Raw genomic sequence first — 19,296 nt, 5'->3', positions numbered from 1 at the left:
TTTTACAATAAGGACTCAAAAAGTCTAATTCATTGGTGGTATAAGACAAGCACCATCAACTAAAATTCTGTCAGCTTCTATCAGGAGAATTCAACCCCGTTTCAGTATAACCTGTTGTAATCAACTTTAGTTTTTTAGGAAAAGCTGGTAGCAAATTTTGAGGTTACCCTTAGCGATTAATTTATTCACTATTAAGTTCTTTTGTCACTGGAATTTTAAAGCATAAGGAACAGCAGCGATGCTATAGACAATTATTTGTCGTCTTTTACTGCTTTTGCAAGAGGTTTACAAATCTGTTTGCTCTGTTGAGACAACATTTTTAGCTGTCCCTGCTTTGAAACTCATAGACATGATAGTTATTTTTATTAGAAGTGTCATGTTCATGAAAGTCGTTAAAGAGAGTAGAGTTTAAAATTAGTAAACAAGGACTGACTGAGACTGATACTTTGAATTTACTGCTTCAACATTGCTTTCTGTCCTTACATTGATGGAACCGGCAGATAAGATAGAAATGATCATATATACAGAGAAATATCTCGGGGTAGATCAAGGCAATCCAGGTCTCTGAATTACACCATGAGATAAGATAACTGTATCTGCATCATCATTCCACCTTTCCATCTCCATGCACACAAACTGCACTGGGGCTTTTTGTGTCCTAACAGAGAGAGCAGCAGGAACCACTCTTCTTCCTGTGAGTTTATACCAAAGTAGTGGTAATCTTCACTGGACAAGGTTTTTACAGGACCACCAGTGTCTTACTTTCTCCAAAGCACCTGGCTATAGGCAGTTGCTAGCCCTTACAGTCCCTGGACAGCACAAACCAACTGAAGTAGCCTCTTGTCTCCTCCTGCAGGTGTGAAGGCTGTTTTTACCCTCTTAGCTCCTGCTCTGTGCTTGATGCTCAGCTGGGCCTGTCCCCACACCAGTTATATATTTTGCCATGTAGTAATAGCACCCTGTGTACATTAAGCTGTATCCCAGATTTCATAGGAGAGTGCTTTTGCTCTTGTTTTAGAGATTCACTCCTGAGATAACTCCTACTCAACAAGCTGGTTTGAAAATATGCTAAAAAGTTGCCCTTGCCGATCAAATTACACTGAGCCACAGTTTAACTGAGAAATGTATCCTGCTAAAAAGTTTTCATTCATACGCTTTTGGGGCTTCAGCTTAGAGATCCCTTTGTACCTTCATCAAGCACTGTATTGTCACAGAAGCATCTCTGAATGACGGTGTGTTTTGTGGAGCAGCCCTGCAGCCTGTTTTTGCTGGAGCAGGCAGAGTTGCTCTTCAGGACTACTCACAAAAGGCATGGTTTGGTGTAAGGCAGGAGGTGCTGAGATTCTTGGAATATTCAATGAAGAAAGGGAGAGAGATGCTTCAGATTGAGTTCACAGGAGTGGTCTTACTTAGGTGCTTTAGCTCACCTTGCAGAAACCAAAATATTCATTTCAGTGACGAGATGTTATAGAAGCACTACATTTACTTCATGCCCTGCTGAGAGAAGCTGGCAAGAGCTGTTATCAAAGACTCTTTTTCCTCAGTCATTTAATAGTAGCAGCTTCTCTTTTATTCTGTGCTCTCTGAGAGCAGAATAGGAAGCGATAATCTCCTTGGAATACAGCAGATACCTGTTTGATAAGTGGTAATTGCATTATTCCTGGAGGATTATCACAGTGGTGCTTGTTTGTCTGTAATGAAACTCCACTATATAAGCAGAGCAGAACTTCAGTAGAAGATGTACATTCCAGGTAAGGGAAACAGAGAATAAGAAACAATCATCCTTTTTAGAAGCTCATTTTGAGAAGTCAGTAACAGCGTGTTTTCAAGAGCTAACATTGCAAAAATCCAATCCCTGGAAAAGTCATATCCAAGAAGAGGCAGCATAAAAACCCTATCAGTGTTTGAACTGTTAGTTGGAAGCAGTGCTGCCAGCACAACTGCCTGAACTCTGCCAAGGAATTATATAGTTCTGGAAACATATCCAGGCACTTTTCTGTTTGCCATCCAAAACGTTGTACAATGTTGTGAAGTAAATGGCATCCCACCATAGACCAGAAATGCCAAGTTTGGATGATACTCTTTGTGAATGCAAAGCAGTTCCCAAAGTGTATCTGTGAATATCTGTGGCCAATATGTGGTCTGGATGAATTGTTTGTTAGTTTATCCTTTTGTTTATTATTTTACTTGTTTCTGACCTTAAAAATCTGTAAATAGTTTTGTGTCTCTTCTGAATAGCAAAAAATAAATTAGTTGGGATCATACTTAGTAAAAACAATTATTATACACTATTCTGTGGCAATTATGTAGTTACTTAAAAAAATATTGGAAACAGAACAGATGCTGTATTTCAACAAAGAAGGCAGCAAATGAAACAGGACAATTTTGAGGAAGGGAAATACAGGAAGACAGGTTAACTCTGTTTAGTGTTTTTGCAGTTGATATGAGTCTGAATCCATGTTAAGTGCAGCTGAATTTTTCATGTTAGTGTATCAAAAGTAAGAGTAAGCAGTACCACAAATACCACAAGCAGATGCAGAACACATGGTGGTCCACAGAGAACTGATGGATGAGTGGACGTTGGTGCTTTCCCATGTTTTTGGGTGCTAGAGGTATTCTCGTCCTTTTTTTTTTTTTTATTGACCTTTTCTTTTCTTTACCTTGATCCTCCTCTCATTTGGCAAAATAAAATGGATGAATGCTTTGACTCTTGGTATTTGTTGTCACCCAAAGGCAGTCTCTCTTTAGCTTAGGAAAGGTTTGGAATCCCAGTTTATCTATTAATAACTCTGTTAGTTGTAATACATCTTGTTTAATGAGAGAATATTTCTTTTTGGTTCCTGAGACCTTCAGGAATTTACAGTGAGTTATGACCTGTTCCCAGGCATGTGTGTTTTATAGATCAATTCACACAGGTGTACTTATTAATAAACTCACTGAACCAATTTACATGCATAAGTTTTAACCACTGAGTAATTAGTGAAAGCATTGCTGAGGAACTGGAAATTTGGGAAATGTGTCATTATTTGCATATCAGTATAAAGCAATTACTAAATTAAAGAGTGCACGTTGTGACAAACATGAAGCTCCTTTACTGTTGCTTTGTCAGTGCACATTAACATCAACTTGATGTGAAAGCCTGGCTTTCTCTGCATGAACTAAAAATCCTAAGGCAGAAGTACACAATGAATCACCCAGAGTTTGGAGGCTAGCACACTGAATTGCCTTGGGGTTCAGACTGAGGAAAGAAAAAACTCATGTAAAAGACCATTGAGAAAACGTATCAGTGGAAAGTAATTAACTCAAGATCCACAATTAGCCTCATGGTCTATACTTAACTGTGTTCCAGGTCTTTCAGCGTTTATTTAATTCTGTTACCCTGTGTTTCAAATAGCTGCAAATGGCTTGGCAGATTTTTCATCCTTTTTAATATTTACAGTTTTTGTCTAAGAAGAAGAATGAGCTCTGTAAGTGATCATGGGTATTTGTTTCAGCCTCTCAAGTATATCTCTTTTTTTAGCAGAATCTGTTGTACGAAGAAATATTATTTTCTTGTTGTTTCCTTTAAATATATTTGTGGTTTGAAGCAACATTAAACACTACAGTAGCTGTCCTTCTGCTTTAATTCCTAATTTGCCTAACTAGGCTCAATCAAATGAGAAATAATCCAAACCAGGGATAATTTTCATTCAGCCAGCAAACGAGTGTGGTGGATGCACAGTAATACGGCTGGTGATTAACAGGGACCGCAGCAAAAATTGGCATGTGTGTTCAGCCAGCATACCAGAGCTGGGTGTTCCCAGAGGAATGGGCACCACTTTTTCTCAAGCTCGTACAGAAACTTGTACACTCACAGTGTTTTTGTGAAGCTGCCTTTATAGTGGTTGTTGCTGTGACTTCAGCACTGCTTATCCGGTGTCTGAAGGACACAAGTGGCCTTCTCGCTGTGCTGTGGACTCTCTTCCAGCCTCCCTCCTCCCAGCCTGTGTGCTGTTTATCCCCAAGATGATTCCAGAGCATCTTCACCGTGCTGCTGCCTTTAGCACATGTAAAGATCTCCCCAGGTTGTGCCTTTACACTGTAGCAGAATAAGATGCATACCTTTAACATGCAGCCTTATGGAATTTTTGAGAATTAAGCACACCAATCTCTTAATCCTTATCTAAAGAGTTTTATCAATGTTTAAAAGATTATTAGTAGTTAAAACACTTTTTTTCAGTTCGGAGCTTTTTAATCTTGTGGGTTCTGTGTTGTAACTCTACAGCATTCCTTTGTGATTTTAAGCTTCATTATAGTTCAAAGATCTACCATGGGAACATGACTGAAATCCTTGGAATGAATTTCCTGCAACCTGTGTTGACAGGTTTAAATTACGTACTCTGACGCTGTTCTTGTGGCTGGATTAGAAACTTTTTTCCAAGTTAAACCTGCGATAAGTAATTGTCACAGCGCGCTGGCACAATGCTAATTTGAAGTGACGTGTCCAAACTGGCCTCAGTAACATGAAGAACCCTAACAGGTGTGAGGGGTGGATCTTCCCATGGGCCCTGCTGAACTTCTAACAGGGGAAAAATAGTAGAAAAAGTGAAATGAACCTTGAATAAAGCTGTCAGCAGTAATTATCTCAACAACACTTTGTGAGGAGTTAAAATAAGCATTACTGATTTATAACCTGAACACACTCCACCCTAGAGATGTTTTTTTCATCCAGTTAGTGTTTAAAATGAAATGTTGAATACCTGTCAAGATTTTTTTTTTAATGGAGATGCATAATGAAAATGAAGTTATTTTCCATAGGAAGTTAATTTCAAGGGCTGTCAAATTTTTTACACTCTTCAGTTAATTTTCATATTTGTGCAATAGTTTAATAAAACAAACAAACCTCAAGCATACTTGACTGTTTTTCCCAGCTAATGCTATTTGATGTCAAAAGACAAAGTGGCTAATGTGGAATTACATCCACTTATTATTATTGTTCAAGGAAGGATAAAGGCTTACATGGTAGTAGTGAGCTTTGGTTGATTGATTTATTTTTTTTTTAATATTATGTACTAAACTTAAACAGCAATGTCTGTCTGACCAGTATAGACTGAAGAGAGCCCTCAGTACCATGTAGTAAATCTTTTTGAGTCTCATAATTAATTCCATAGTACAAAAAAGCCCCCATTTCAGCCAATTTAAAAAAAAAAGCGTTTAATAGATTTGTTTTTTGAATTGCAATGTACCTTTATTTTACAGTGGGATACTTGCTCTTTCTTGGCGTGATATCACTTGTTTTATGTATATAATGTATTTCAGTGTGGATAGGAGTAATTTTACAGTCTGTTACTATTGAAAGAATACTTGCTAACTTTCGAGAAAAGAGCAAACCAAAGCATAAACATTAATTCACTGAAAACCTTTAATCTCCTTAAGCTTTAAACATTACTTTTAAACATGAACATGCGGGAATTCTTAAATCATGTATCACTTCGACTTTGTGGGATTGTACAGTGAAAAGAAGGTAGATTATTTAATGAATAATTATACAGTGACAAGCGATGGGTTTGAAAATGTCGATCACCTGTTTGTTCCCAAGGAATTTAGTGAGGGTTTGTCTGAGCACAACAAGCTGCCCACGCACTGTTAATAATGCTTGGTTAAACCCCGGGAACTGCAGCCATGGCAAGAACAAGTTCTTATGAAGGCTGTCTCGTGTCATAGCATCATCTTTCTTGAAATGGTGAGACTCTTGAGTATTCTCAGAAATAGCATGAGTTGCCTGAGGGTCCACCACCTCCTTCCTGCATGGATTGGTTTCTCTGTGTTTGGGTCTCTGGCCAGGAAAAAGCGTGGAGCCATGTGATATTCTTTGCAAAACTGCAAAAAATTGCCAGAGTTCCCACACTCTTATTTCCCCTGCTTCAATATTCATATGCAAGGGCTATGATGAATGCAGTTAGAAACCACTACGTTATTCAACTGTATAGTGAAAAACTTCCCACTCTTTCATTTCAAGTGTGGAAGCAAAACTTCTTTCACTTGCTCTACCTCTCCCCTCTGACTTTTACACTTCAGTTTTTCCTGCATGCCTCATTAACTGCTATATCCCTTTCACCATGCAAATATTTCTTGCTTTTTGTTTTGCTCACTTCTTTAATCTCAAAAAAGATAGGTTGCAAAAGGAAAATGGAAATGTGAGCGAGCTGGGAGCAGCAGCAGCCTCAGCTGTGGAGCAGCCTGACAAGTCTTGCTCCAGTGGTAAGGAACAAGAAGAATGACTTATTTTCTCGGTGTGCCAAATAGATTGGTTTGTATTTTGTTCCTGTTCCCCTTTTGGGGGAGTAAAGTTAAGTTGAACTGCTCTGCAGTTCCCTAGATCACCCTGAGATTCTGACTTAAAGACCTGAGGTCTGAGGCATAGGTCTTTTTGAACAAGAAACTTAACTTGTCTAGTGAGGAGAGATAGATGACATGTTGGTAGGCTGGGAGAAATGAGCTTGTTTGAATTCTCCAGAGATCTGCCCATGGAGAAGAAGGGATTAGCCAGGATGAATATGCCTTGCAGACATGTAAACTGAAGTCTGTCTACACTAAGAAGGGAGAGAATTTTTCACTTAGCATGATGTTACCTGCCTGGGCTGAAACGATAGAGAATGGACTGAACCTGGAGATTGGGAAAGGCTCCCTTGCAGGAGTCATGCTGTTCAGCCAAGGTTCAGAAAACTGCTGAATTGTTTTGTCTTATTACCTTATCTACTGTTAGTGCATTTGGGCTATGAAAGTGTTTGATCCCTAATATGCCTTATATGCAAACCCAGCTACATATAGAGTATAATAGAGAAACTAGGACAGGAATGTTCTTTCTTCATATAGTTGTGTTCAAAATACCACTTTTTTCCTCCCTAGCTTCAAGAAAATGCATACATACAGACATCATAGAATCCTTGGTATTTATCATACCCAAGGAATTAGCTTATGCTACAAAAAAGGTCAGAGAACAGAATAGTAAGTTTAATATGAAAATTGAAATCCTTGATAATGCTCCTTTCTCGTCCTTCTGTCCTTACCCCTTCTCTTCCCTGATGAGAGGGAAAAAATGTCATAGTAATTACTCCAACAAGAAAAAGGATCAAATTATGTAGCAGTGAAATTTTCACAGAGGAGACACCTACCAGCTGTTGAGTACTTTGCTATGGACAACTCTCTTGGGTTATTTTGAATAACTGAGCATGGCATGTTATGGAATGTACTCGGTCGTGTTTGTTTCTTTATACATTAGCCATGTATCAGTGACTAACCAGTAAATCAAAAAGCTAAGCAACTCACATTTTGAACACGGTGAAAGGACTGTCACATGAAGTATTTGAACAAGGATTAGTTTCAGTCTGTAGGTAACAGTGCATTCGTTTCTGATTAAGAATTTTTTGTGTGATGTATGTGTATTACAAACCTCCACGTGTCTACTGCAGCCTGCTAAGCAACCTCTAGAAAGAGCTCTTGTTCAGCTGATGACCTCCTGATCAATAAAAATTATTTTGGGATGTCATTTCTGTGCTTGTTATTGTATTTGTTTCTAACTTGAAACTGTGGTTCGCTAGTATTGACACACTAGTTATGGCTGAAGTACTGAACAGCAGCCACAAAAGGCTTCCAGATCTCAGAGTTGATATATATTGTAATAATAATTATCGAGGGTGGTTAGAAGTCTGCAGTTGTGGTAGAATTTCTCTTGTTACCACAGCTTTAGTTCAAAGACTATTAAATCTTAGCATGAACTTCTGTTCTTAATTAATTAGATAACTTTAACTCACCATGACTTTACAGCCCTTTTAGTAATACTTTGAATGTTGCTCGCATTGCTGCTGTTTTCGGGGCAAAAGGAAGGTTTTTAGGTTTCAAGATATTTGTATAATCTCTATTGAAATTTGATTTCAAAGGATGAGTAATAACATTTTTTGTCATATTTTCCTGGAGATAATCTTCTCTTCTTAAGCAGCGCACTGGTCATGCAGTGCTAACAGTGAAAGCATAAAACATTCTCAAACCAATACTGAGATAACAGAGAGCTGCTGCAGTTACTGAGCTGTGGAGGTTGTTTATCCAGTGAGAACTCTGTATTGTGAGACATGCTAACAGCAGATTTATCTTCAGTATCTTCAGCTTTTATTTGTTCCTCTTGCTCAACAAGGGGAAAACAGGCATTGCCTGTTGTCTTGGACAGACTATGAGAGCTCCAACAAACAGAAATTAGAGATGTCAGTTTGAAAGATTTGAGATTGGATAATCTGAGTGTTCCTTAACCGCTTTACACTATAGAAACCAAAAATCTAAATTATGCATATCATGTGGTAAACCCACTCACATCCACATTTGAATATACTCAAGTTTTAATTGGAGCTGTTCAGCATTACAGAGTGGAAAGGATGTATTAGAAAGATGTACCCCCTTGGCAATTACACATGCTGTGGCATCTTTGGGAAGGCTTCTTTCTGTGGCTTCTTCATCTGTCTGTGCTTGTGAGTGCAGCTGGAAAGCTGGAATTATACTTGTACCTCGCTGGTTTTCAGGATGACAGAACTGCAGGGCAGGTTATTAAGACTTCCTTTTGCCTAACATACTACAAGCTGACCTTGAGTAGGACTGATTTTTTTATGGGAGGTTTATGAAGGAGAGTCAAGTATTTTTATTTTGTACACTAGAATCTTGTTTGCTTACGTTATCTCTGAGTTTTAAAGGCAGGAAACATGGATTATTTTCCTTTACCTCAGCAGGAAATGACACTATGAGAATTCCCCCTTTTAGTTTTTTATTGAAGCAGATTATATACAGACAAATGTAATTCTGTATTTAGAAGTGCAGCTACTTGAATAGTTCGACTGATTCACAGCAGCCAAGTTATACAGAAATTACATTCCTTTTTATTTTTTATTAAAAATCCAGAAGGTTTGTCCACTCCAAGGTTTTTTATTTTGGTTTAGGTTTGCCATTGTCAGATAATGCCTGTTGATTCGCTTGCTGTGTGCGAACAAGTGAAATCTGCCATCATGGATAGAATCATCTCCTTTGCATTTGGATCAGGTGTTCTCTGAATTTCTGTCTGATGCTTTGTAAGATTTATAGTTTGACCTTTGAATTTCTGAGAGGAAATGATCGAGAATCTCTAGTTTATGTTCATTAAATGATACTAGAAAATATTTTGCCATGGAAAAATACCTCTCCAGTGAGTTGGAAAGGATTCTTCATTTGAGTAGCTCAAAGAATAAAGTTACCCTGTGAAGGCTACCTTTTAAGTGGTCTTTTAAAGGACAAAAAGCTGGTTTTTAAAAGTGACAAGTACTGGGTGATACAGCTGAAGGGCTCCATTTAAGTGTCTGTGTGTTTAGATATATGCATTAAAGTACATTAATGTACATTAATGCACATGTAGTGCTCCCACACACTCCAAAATCTCAAAACACACTGCTCTTGTAGCAATCAAAAACATAACAAAGAGCACAAAATAAATCAATATTCCTACTTCCCTTAAACATTATCACTTGTATTTGCTTGTTTTTAATGGTTCTCGTTTAAAAAAAGCTTCATCCTTTTAGAGAGAAAGGATCCCTTGATGATAAGCATCCTGTGAAAAGCACAACCTCCCAATAATTGAGGATGAGAAACAATGTCTGGTTCTTTACAGATTATTGCCTTAAGATGGCCACTTTGGGTGTCCAGCTATACTCTGTAAGGCATTAGAAAGCTTAGAGCTGGCCTTCACTTTCCACATTAGATATGGTTGCTGTTCAGATCTCTTTTGAAATGCTATTTTTCTCCATCAGTGTGTGGCTGAACATGAGGAAGACCAATTTGTCATATCCAATTACTATTTTCCTGATGCAGTACACTGAGCTTATAATTTTTGTATCAGCATGTCTAAGTGAAGTGAGCTCTGCAGCTGGAGTTCTCTGCTGGTATCATTCTTTCTGTTTATCTTTCTCAGATCTTCAGTATCTTGATTAAATATCTCTGGACTGGTACAAGAGATTGAGTTTGTTCCTTTTTTTGTAATTTCAGGAGTCTGCAAGAGTGGGAATTAAGTTATGCCAACAAACTCTTTCTAGAAGATAAAAGAGATTATGGACTTGTAATTTTTCCTATTATTCTGAACATGAAATGGCAGCACTCTGGAATTACAAGATGTCTTTCTTTCCTGCAGACATATTTGTGTCATGAAATATCTGGAAAAAAAGAGCATTTTTAGATTGTTCTGAATTTTATTTCTAGAATCTTCAACATAAAAACAATACTTTCTAACAGGCAAAATAGTTTATTGTTGAAAGCACCTGGTCTCACTCTAGATTTGGCAAATATTTCTGGGTTAATCTGGGGCTTTGACAAAGAATCCTGCATGTTTGGATCAGAAAAGATGTTGCTTAAGTTTATCCCCCAATTTCTAATGCAGGGAATTGAAATACAATTGATCTTACACTGAGTATTTACAAATAATATTAGTGTCTTACTGTTGGAAAGCACAAGTGAGCACCAGACTAATTTTTTCCTCTCTAAATTGTAAGATTTGGTAGTGGTCTTTCTTTTAGTAGTTAAAATCTATTTGAAGTAACCTTTGTGCACTCCTAGGCCAGATAGTACCATTACCTTTTGAATACCAATAGCAATCCATTCAATATCTCTGTTGTCTCCTAGAGGGACTCCCCTGCTGCCACTCTCCCTGGAATGTTTGAAATTTTATTGTCCTTCTCCTTAAAAAGCTATAGGAAGCCAAACAACTTTCAACAAGTACAAGCAGTGTATACATAGTGATGGACAAGAGATCTGGCTTTCCAATAATCATCTGGAGTTACTTTTTGCAAGTCATTTTGGCTGTTTCTGATTCTGTTTTACTTTCCACCTCGTGTACCTTTCAGCTCTGAGACCATTTGATTTGCACATGTGTACATTTCCTGCCTAGAAAAATAGGCTAACCTTATTTATTTTTGCTTTAATGTATTATTTATTTCATAACCTATATCTAACTCATCATTGGTGCACGAGTCCTGCATGTGCATTTCTCAATGTCTTTTCTTGTGCATGTGAAAGCTCTAGTACCCACCTAAAGGTGATTTTCATGAAAAAAAAAAAAAAGAAAATTCAGAAAAGTTAGTGACTTTTGAGTTTTTGCACAACCAGATGGGTTCATAAGTTAGAGAATGTCAGGTAGTCAGGCTACAAACCAACATTTTCAGTTATGGAGTTGGAATAAAGAATTTGTCCATTTCCATGGGAAAGTGGCTGCGACACAGTGATTTGTGTATCTGACATCCTGCAACCCCATTTGGGAGTAGGCAGGTGCAGTATTTAGAAAGAAAAAGCTCTCCAAGAGCAGCCTGAGGTCTACGGTTCTCGCACGGAGACCCTTCAGCGGGTTTTCCCATCAGTAAATTGGCTTGTGTTCAAAATACGAGGAAAAGTTGAGGTTTACTATCCATGACACCAGGCTGAGCTGCCTGGAAAGTAATCTTTTGCTTGGTGTTTTTATGATTTCCAAAATAAAGCTTAAGCTTTCTGGTGCAAGAGTCGTTCTTGTGAGAGGATTCTTCTTAGAATGAAGGTACCTTTATTCTAGAAGAACATTGATGCCGCTAGTTTATTTTGAAATGACGGCAGAGCTATTTCTCCTGGCCTTTCCTTTGCAAAAAACTTCCCAAAAATGCTGAAGGGGAGGGTGATTTCTCACACAAATGTGCACAAAACCCCAACATTCCAGCAACTGTCTGGAGAGAGGGATGAAACAAGCTCTGATGTCGAACCCCTTCTGCTGTAAGCTCGTCTTTGAGAGACGCTTTGACACTATAATATAGGGTTGCAAATTGGAATTGCAACACCCTGCAATTGGGCCAAGTGATGAAGCAGCACAATAACTGCTTGCTTGATCTTACCACTCTCTCTTTAATGTGCACGTAAAAGACACCGGGAGCCTTTCCAGGCATCTGTCGGGGTATTTGATGCTGTGAGATAGGGAACTGTACTCTGTGTGTGGTTGGGATGGGGGGGTATGTGTGTGTGTGTGTGTTTTACCAGTATTTTATATAGTGTGGTAACTACAGGGCAAAGTTTCAGCTTTTAAAACAGTTGGTTTTGTTTATTTTTAAAAGCTTATAAAAATAATAATCGAGCTGGTGGATTATTACAGAGAATGCAGTTCTTATGCTCTTGTCACAGGAGTTTCATAGGTAATTGGTCTTGACCTGTATGTCATCTTTAATATTTCATTTGCTCCAGAACATTATAACTCACTTCCTTTAAGACGATTGCTGTGCTTTTTACACAGCTAAACTTCTGTTTAACCTTGCTATGGGAATGTGACAGTAGGCTAGTTCAGACAGGTTAACATTCATTTGGTAACCAGGCTGCTTAATCAGCCTGCTTCAACCTGCAGCAAATTAAGTCTTTGTGAGTTCTAGCAGACAAGTGATATAGTCATTCTGAATTACATATAAAAAATAAATGGGGTATTTTCAGTGCTCATGGCAGTAAATGAAATTTAGGGTTTATGATTTATTCTTGTATTTTTGTTGAGGATGATTGAAATGTATTTTGCCATACTGCTTATAATGTAAGTCTTTCATTCTGTACCCTGCAAAAATACTAATAAGCTTTATAGGATCTAGAAAATCACTTTCTGTCCTCTGTGTTTCTTCTCAAAGAACCAATAGAAACAATATTTTAAATATATAGTCAGAACTATTGTTCTTCACTTCACTAAGAATTGTACAGCATCAAATATTTTGTCACTGTCAAAAATTAATCAACTATCTTTATTTAAAAGCTCTTCACATTGTAAAATCAAACCATGTATTATCAAGATGGGGCTTAGGTGCTTCTGAGCCAGTGCTGTTTCTGTTGGCACTGGCTCCTGAACATCCCTCCTGTCTGTGCTGACTGCAGCTTCGCCAGCACTGTTGGGTTTGTGTGTGTGTCCATATGAGAAACGTGGCATGCACCCTTGACATTTATAATGACCAAAAAGGAGATGAAATGTATTTTTTAAGTTGCCAATGTGATTGTGTCTGTTGCAATGTCTGCTGATAAACTGTTCTTTCAAAATAGGTTTTTTTTGCAAGATGACTTAACTGTTGGGTTTTTTTGTTGTTGTTTTTCTGGCTTCTTTCCTTATGTTTGTTTAAATAATTCAGTCTTCTGCAGTGCAGCCTTTAGTTTAAATCTCCAAACAACCTTAAAAAAACCCAAAACCCAACCTTCAGTTGACACTATGGCTTTAATAAATGATTATTGTTGTTTTGTAGATGACTCTTGCTGTATCGGGGCTGACTTTCCCTTGCCATCGACTTACAGTTGGAAGAAGGTCTTCACCCGTACAAACGAGGGAGCAGTCAGAGGAGGTAAGAACATCATCTTTGTTTTACCAGTATACTCTAGGAAGAATCAGGGAAACCTCATTTTGCAGTGGTCACCATCCCTTGTGTTGTCAAGTATGTCAATAAAATTGCATCTTTAAACAATCGGTTTACAGTTCCTGTAGCACATAATTGTGGCGAAGTAAGGAACTGGGTAAATGACTCATTGAAGAAAGAAAGGAAAAAGTAGTCAAATCACAGCAAGATTGAAAAATACTCCAAATTAAATAGAAGGTTGAAACGTGTATTTTTAGTGTTAGCAGAATGAGATGTTTTCAGACTGTATAAACTCCTGTTTCATTGTTCCTAATTATTATTAGTTTAGGTTAAAATTTCCATTACCTTTATCATGCCTTAAAATGAATTTAATATATATTCATAAGAGAGAACTGTGAGGTATGGTCAGGATACAAGACCGAATATATGGTGTTGGGTAGTTGTTAAAAGTTAGAGGATGGTCAAACAACACTGTTCTAGCCATACCTGAACAACTTAGCAGGTTAAATAAATGGTTATTTTTTTATTCCTGAGATCTACCAGCATAACTGTGTATCATTGTTGCTTTACTCTTCCAAAATGATCTGACTTTGTTCACCTTGTAGATTTTTTTTTGTTGACTAGTTAGTAAATGTTCTTTATTTGAAGTCTTTTTTGTGTAGCTGTTGTAGAGAGAGATCCTGTGTGTTTGGAGCTCTTTGCTCCTCTTGTGATCACTCAGCTAGAGCTGAAATCCCATGTTCCATAATACCCTTTGCTGCACCTTCGGCAGTTCATGTAGGTTTTCTCTAGTGTGCTATCACTGTAACTTGTAGGTCAAGCAGAGCTGGAATACTTGTTCATGAAAAGAAGTCAATTTAGAAGCAGGTCAAGTTTGAATTATTGAAACCAAGGTTTTTCTGAGCTGTTCTGTGTTTCAAAGGACATGAGATCCAAAAGATCTCATGGGAGGGAGATGAGACCGTAGCTCTTGGCACAAAAACGTTGATATTTCTCCTTTGTATTGGTATGCCAAATACCAGTGTGAAAACCACCATTGTGTGGCTTTTCTCATTCTTTCTTATGCAGTTACACCAACTGTAGTACCATTAGATGGAAAACAGCATTAACTTTGGATAAAATTTGCTCAACTCTGGGTATGCAGAGAAAGTTCCTTCATTCTTTACTAATGCGTTTTGTCACATAATACTGCTGTCAACCAGACTACTGCTAAAAATTAGGCCTTGTTTATAAAAAGCAGGGTGATAATGCTGTATAAAATAGTAAAATAAAATGCAGTTTATTGTGGTTTTGTAGAAATGCGTATTTTTCCCTGTATATGTATTGTGTGTTTCACTGAAGATGATGTCTGTAATAGAAGCTTACCGTGGATTTTGTTGGGTTTTTTTTATATAGCAATGCACTGACGTTCATATGGTTAGTGATAGTGATGGAGATGACTTTGAAGATGCTACAGAGTTTGGAGTTGATGATGGAGAAATGTTTGGAGTAGCATCATCTGCCTTGAGGAAATCGCCAATGAGTAAGAGTTGACAGTTAATTTGCAATTAACTGGTCTTTGTACAGCAGTAGTGAAGGCAGAGAGGTGTGATGAGTCTGCAGAATAAGAAATAGGAAAGTATCTTTTGATAGGAATGTTAGAATTGTTTGAGTATCATGTCTGATGGCTTTATCAAATGAAAACACTGCAGACATAGTTGGCAACTCACAATATAGTGGGTCAAGCCTTTCAAGCCAGTCCTTTCATTTTAATATATTAAAGTATGTCCACAGTGTTAGCTCAGAACAAGTGATATATCACATTACACTGGACCTGAGGATTTTACTGTTTGGAAAACCTGAATATATTCATGAGACCCTCTGGAAATTTCATGTCTTTCCAAAGGTTCATAGTCTATAGCCTTTCATTAAATTTATATGGTCAGTTGGTAACCACTTCAGAAAGGTGGCAACATGAAATATCTGTGAAGCAACTGAGTTTGCATATTACAACCTGCTTCCATAAGGATGCATTTAATTTATATTTTTCATTTTTTTAAGTGCCAGAAAATGCTGAAAATGAAGGAGATGCCTTATTACAATTTACAGCGGAGTTTTCTTCAAGGTAACCTTAGTCTGTTAATTGTGCAATTCTTGTTACAAACTAAGTTAAATTTAGTAAATAATAAAAATAAACCAAATACACATATTTTCATCTGGGATTATAGCATATTTATACATCCTAATCTAATTTATTTTAATTTTAACTTTGTCAGAGCTGCTTCTGAAATAAAATTATTTCTCACTCCAAGTTAGAGTGACAGATTCTTGCCTTATTTATTTTGCCATTAATTAGTATCATTACTTAATTATGTAAAGGTCAGAAGAATGATAAGGACTCTGATTATGTATAATAATTTTATTATGATACAAAGGAACAGAAAAGCTGAAAATTATTAATATTGAAAAATATATAGAGTTGCAATAAGAGTTTTCACAATAATGAAGTTGTTGGGTAGATATCTATTTTTAAAAAACATAAAAGTGCTGTTTTTTTAAAACTTTTAGTACCAAATCATATGTTGCTAAACAGTTGCCATGTTTCATTGAACAGGTAGAAGCTGCAAAGTAATGCAAAATTTATACGCTTTCTGTTTTCACTCCTCTGTGATAGTGTTATGTATGTGAGATGCATTAAAGCGTAATGCAAGAATAGCCATCAGTTAACCTTTAATGAGAGGAAATAAATTGTGATTGGAAATTGTGTAGAAAATTGTATAGAACTTACAGTGTGCCAATAGAAGGTTTTTATGATAAAATTTGTAACGTAATAGTTTGTTACTTTGAGCTTTTGAATGTTGGCTTCTAAATATTTCCCTTCTGTCCTTTAGAAGTGTAATACTTCATCTTTCTAAAGATTTAGTCAATGCATTATATTTACAGAATATGTGAAGTGGTAGAATATTGAAATTACTTATTTTCATAATTAATCCATTAATTGGAAATTTTGTCTCAAATAGATATGGTGACTGCCATCCTGTTTATTTTATTGGATCGTTAGAGGCTGCTTTTCAAGAAGCCTTCTATGGGAAAGCTAGAGATGTAAGTGTGTATTAAAACTACTTTATCTAATATAGTGGGGAAATGGAAATCACCTTAAGTGTTTCATCTTTATTTTTTAAAAGGCTGAACTACATTTTGGAGTTATCTTGGGTTTATTGTTTGGGAAAGGTTGTACTAATTCAATTGACTGACTAAAATACTTACCTTGGGGGTTGTTGAAATTAATCATTCGGGCTGTATTTTTATTGGAGTCCTTTAGTTGTCAAAGTTACTCTTTTTCTTCCCCCCTTCACTTTTCTTCCTGAAATAATGGTGTCCTAGCACCAGATAACACTGCCTGCGAGTCTTGTGGTTGACAAGATCAGTGTTGCATGTTGGTAACTCCTTTGAAGAATGGCTAATGAAATTGTAAATTTAAATTGAAAGGTCTCTAAAATACAGCGTGCCTTTTTTTCTTTCTTTGTACAGCCATTATCTGCCAAGTGAGTTCCAGTACCTAAGGTTTGGTTATTTAGTTTTTCTGTACATCCAGATAGGCATCTCAAGTTTCTGTTATTCCATGCACAGTTTTAAAATCAGTATTTTAATAAAATTAGAATGGGGATAGTTTATTTAAGTTTTGGTGACTTGATTTACTAAGGAGAAACCCAAAACCCTGCATAATTAAGCACAGATAAAGCTGAAACACAAACAAGAAAATCGTGCTGTTTAAATTTACTTTTGTTTTCTTGGTAGATGATCAGTTTTAAAATGAAGAATGTTATGGCTTCCTGTAGTTATTCATATTGGAGGGGGAACTATATTATTTTAGGGGCTTTTCTGATAAGTGTGCAGTGTTATGGATCCATACAGTATAACTGAAGTTAACACATACTTAACACTCAAAGTTTAGTCAATATTTTCATGTCTTTGCACAGATTTCAGAGCATAAATGTATACCTAGTAATTCAGTGGAAAAGTATTAATTTATAATAATTTGTTAAAGTGGACCTTAATGCATGTTTAGAAAAAAAATCATACGAATTCAACAAGAAAAGTGTTTGAATTGGGAAGTTCCCTTTGTATCATTTAATCACAAATAATTGGCAGTGTATCAGTGTAATAGTGGACAAAAGCCCATTAAGAACTTACATAAATAGTTTGATCTCTATAAATCTGATATTAATGCAGTGCAGTTGCTTAGTTTTTTAGTACTCAAAGTACTTCCTATACTACTTACACAGCACATCTGAAGTTCATGTCACCTTACATTTCTAATATTTTGCGATGTGTTCAGACCAGATCCTCATCATGATAAAGTTATGTATTTGTATATTTAGGAAAGTATTTTTTTTGTTTGTGTTGTTTGGATTGCGTGGTTTTTTTCTGAATATCATTTTTTGAAAGGTCTCCCTCCCACCTACCCTACAGAATGGCATTATTTTTATTGTAACATTCTGACTTTAAACAAAGATATGAGAATGTGTAAATACCATTTATTTTCACTGCTCTTTCCTGTTACAAAGTAATTTTTTCTGTACTGCCTCCTGGAATGCATAATTGAGGAAAGGGATACATTATTTTATATTTTTATAATTGCATTTCATAAAATAATTAAATATGTATATCAGTATTAAAAAAAAAAGCTTAGGAGAAATTGCAATGTCTTGTCTTCTAATTTATACTATGGAGGGCACTTAATTTTACCAGGGCAACAGATGAGCTTCAGGCACCAGCATTCTTCACTTGAAGTGAGAAATTGAGTTCCAAGAGTAAATAAAAACAAGATTGAAGGTTTAAATCCTCTACTAGGCTTTTTGAACTTATATACTCATTAAATGTTTATTGGAGTGGTGGGATTACGAAGGATTTGGGCAGCTTCATCAACTGGTATATACTTAATCACTAAGTAAAACACTACATTTGATAGAGTGTTTCTCACGATGCCACACTCAATCCATCTTAATGAAAACCGCTTCAAACTGATTTAATTTGAGAGCACTTGGCAGCTTGAGTGCTCAGAGATCTTAGCCTTTTCTTGACAAATTCTCAACGCTGTCCAGAGCAGAAGGTGCACTCTACAGTTCAGGTCTAGTGAGAGAGCCATCAGCTCTGTTTCAGATCTATACTGTGGATACTTTTTCCCCTCAAAACCCATTATATATAAACTTGAAGCTTTTTTTTTTTCAGAAATATTTTGATTTGGGCTGTTTTAAGAAAATTAACTTACGTCAGAACATATGTTTTGAATGCAGAATATGAGTTAAAATTGTTTTTAAGAAAATAGATAATTCTGTTAAATCTCAATGTCTTTTCATTAGAAAGGATGATAATTCACAGTTATTTAAGAAAATATTATTTGAAAAAAATACCATGTAAAAAAATTGTAGGTGTTTGTTACCTGTGTGTTTGAGTCATTAGACAGTGAAAATTAACATAAATGATGGGTATCTTTTTCCCTTTAGAGCAGCTGCTCCCACAGCAGTGCCAGTTTTTGGTAGGAGAGATGGAATGAGATCAAATGTAGCCCTGCTTTAAAACCTGTATCTCTCTTTAGCACAAAAATATAATACCAAAGATACAGAGCTTTGCCTTTAACAACCAGAGTCCCTGGTAATGAAATCCCAGGTATCTCCTGCAGTCTGATAGTTAAGGGCATTGTGTGTTCATTTCCAAGGCTTATTGTACATATATATAAAGCAAGAAAATATTTTCCTTATATTTTTTTTAATTGGGTCAGGAAGAGAAAGTGAGACAGAGGTTTAATAAATTAACAAATAAGCTGGTTTTTTGTGGAAGTCTTACCCTCTACCTATTGTACCAATTGGAAACCAGCATTTCTCTACATCAGTTTCTGAAGAACGATCTTACTCTTGCTCAAGTAGCTACAGTGCCACAGGTA

General features: G+C 36.5%; 1 protein-coding gene across 1 annotated transcript in view; it reads left to right on the top strand.

The window, feature by feature from the left end:
* Positions 1-19,296, top strand: part of FAF1 (Fas associated factor 1) — a 156,912-nt gene that overhangs the window by 89,830 nt on the left and 47,786 nt on the right. Inside the window, exons 9-12 of the mRNA XM_017805595.1 lie at positions 13,266-13,361; positions 14,769-14,895; positions 15,414-15,477; positions 16,373-16,454. Of these exons, the coding sequence (XP_017661084.1) occupies positions 13,266-13,361; positions 14,769-14,895; positions 15,414-15,477; positions 16,373-16,454 (369 nt within the window). The remainder of the gene's footprint in view (positions 1-13,265; positions 13,362-14,768; positions 14,896-15,413; positions 15,478-16,372; positions 16,455-19,296) is intronic.

Source organism: Lepidothrix coronata, unplaced genomic scaffold, assembly GCF_001604755.1.
Source record: "Lepidothrix coronata isolate B3197 unplaced genomic scaffold, Lepidothrix_coronata-1.0 Scaffold12, whole genome shotgun sequence".
NCBI classification, from domain to species: Eukaryota; Metazoa; Chordata; class Aves; order Passeriformes; family Pipridae; genus Lepidothrix; species Lepidothrix coronata.
The sequence above is the reverse complement of the archived record's forward strand: the minus strand, read 5'-3'. Positions and strand labels throughout refer to the sequence as shown.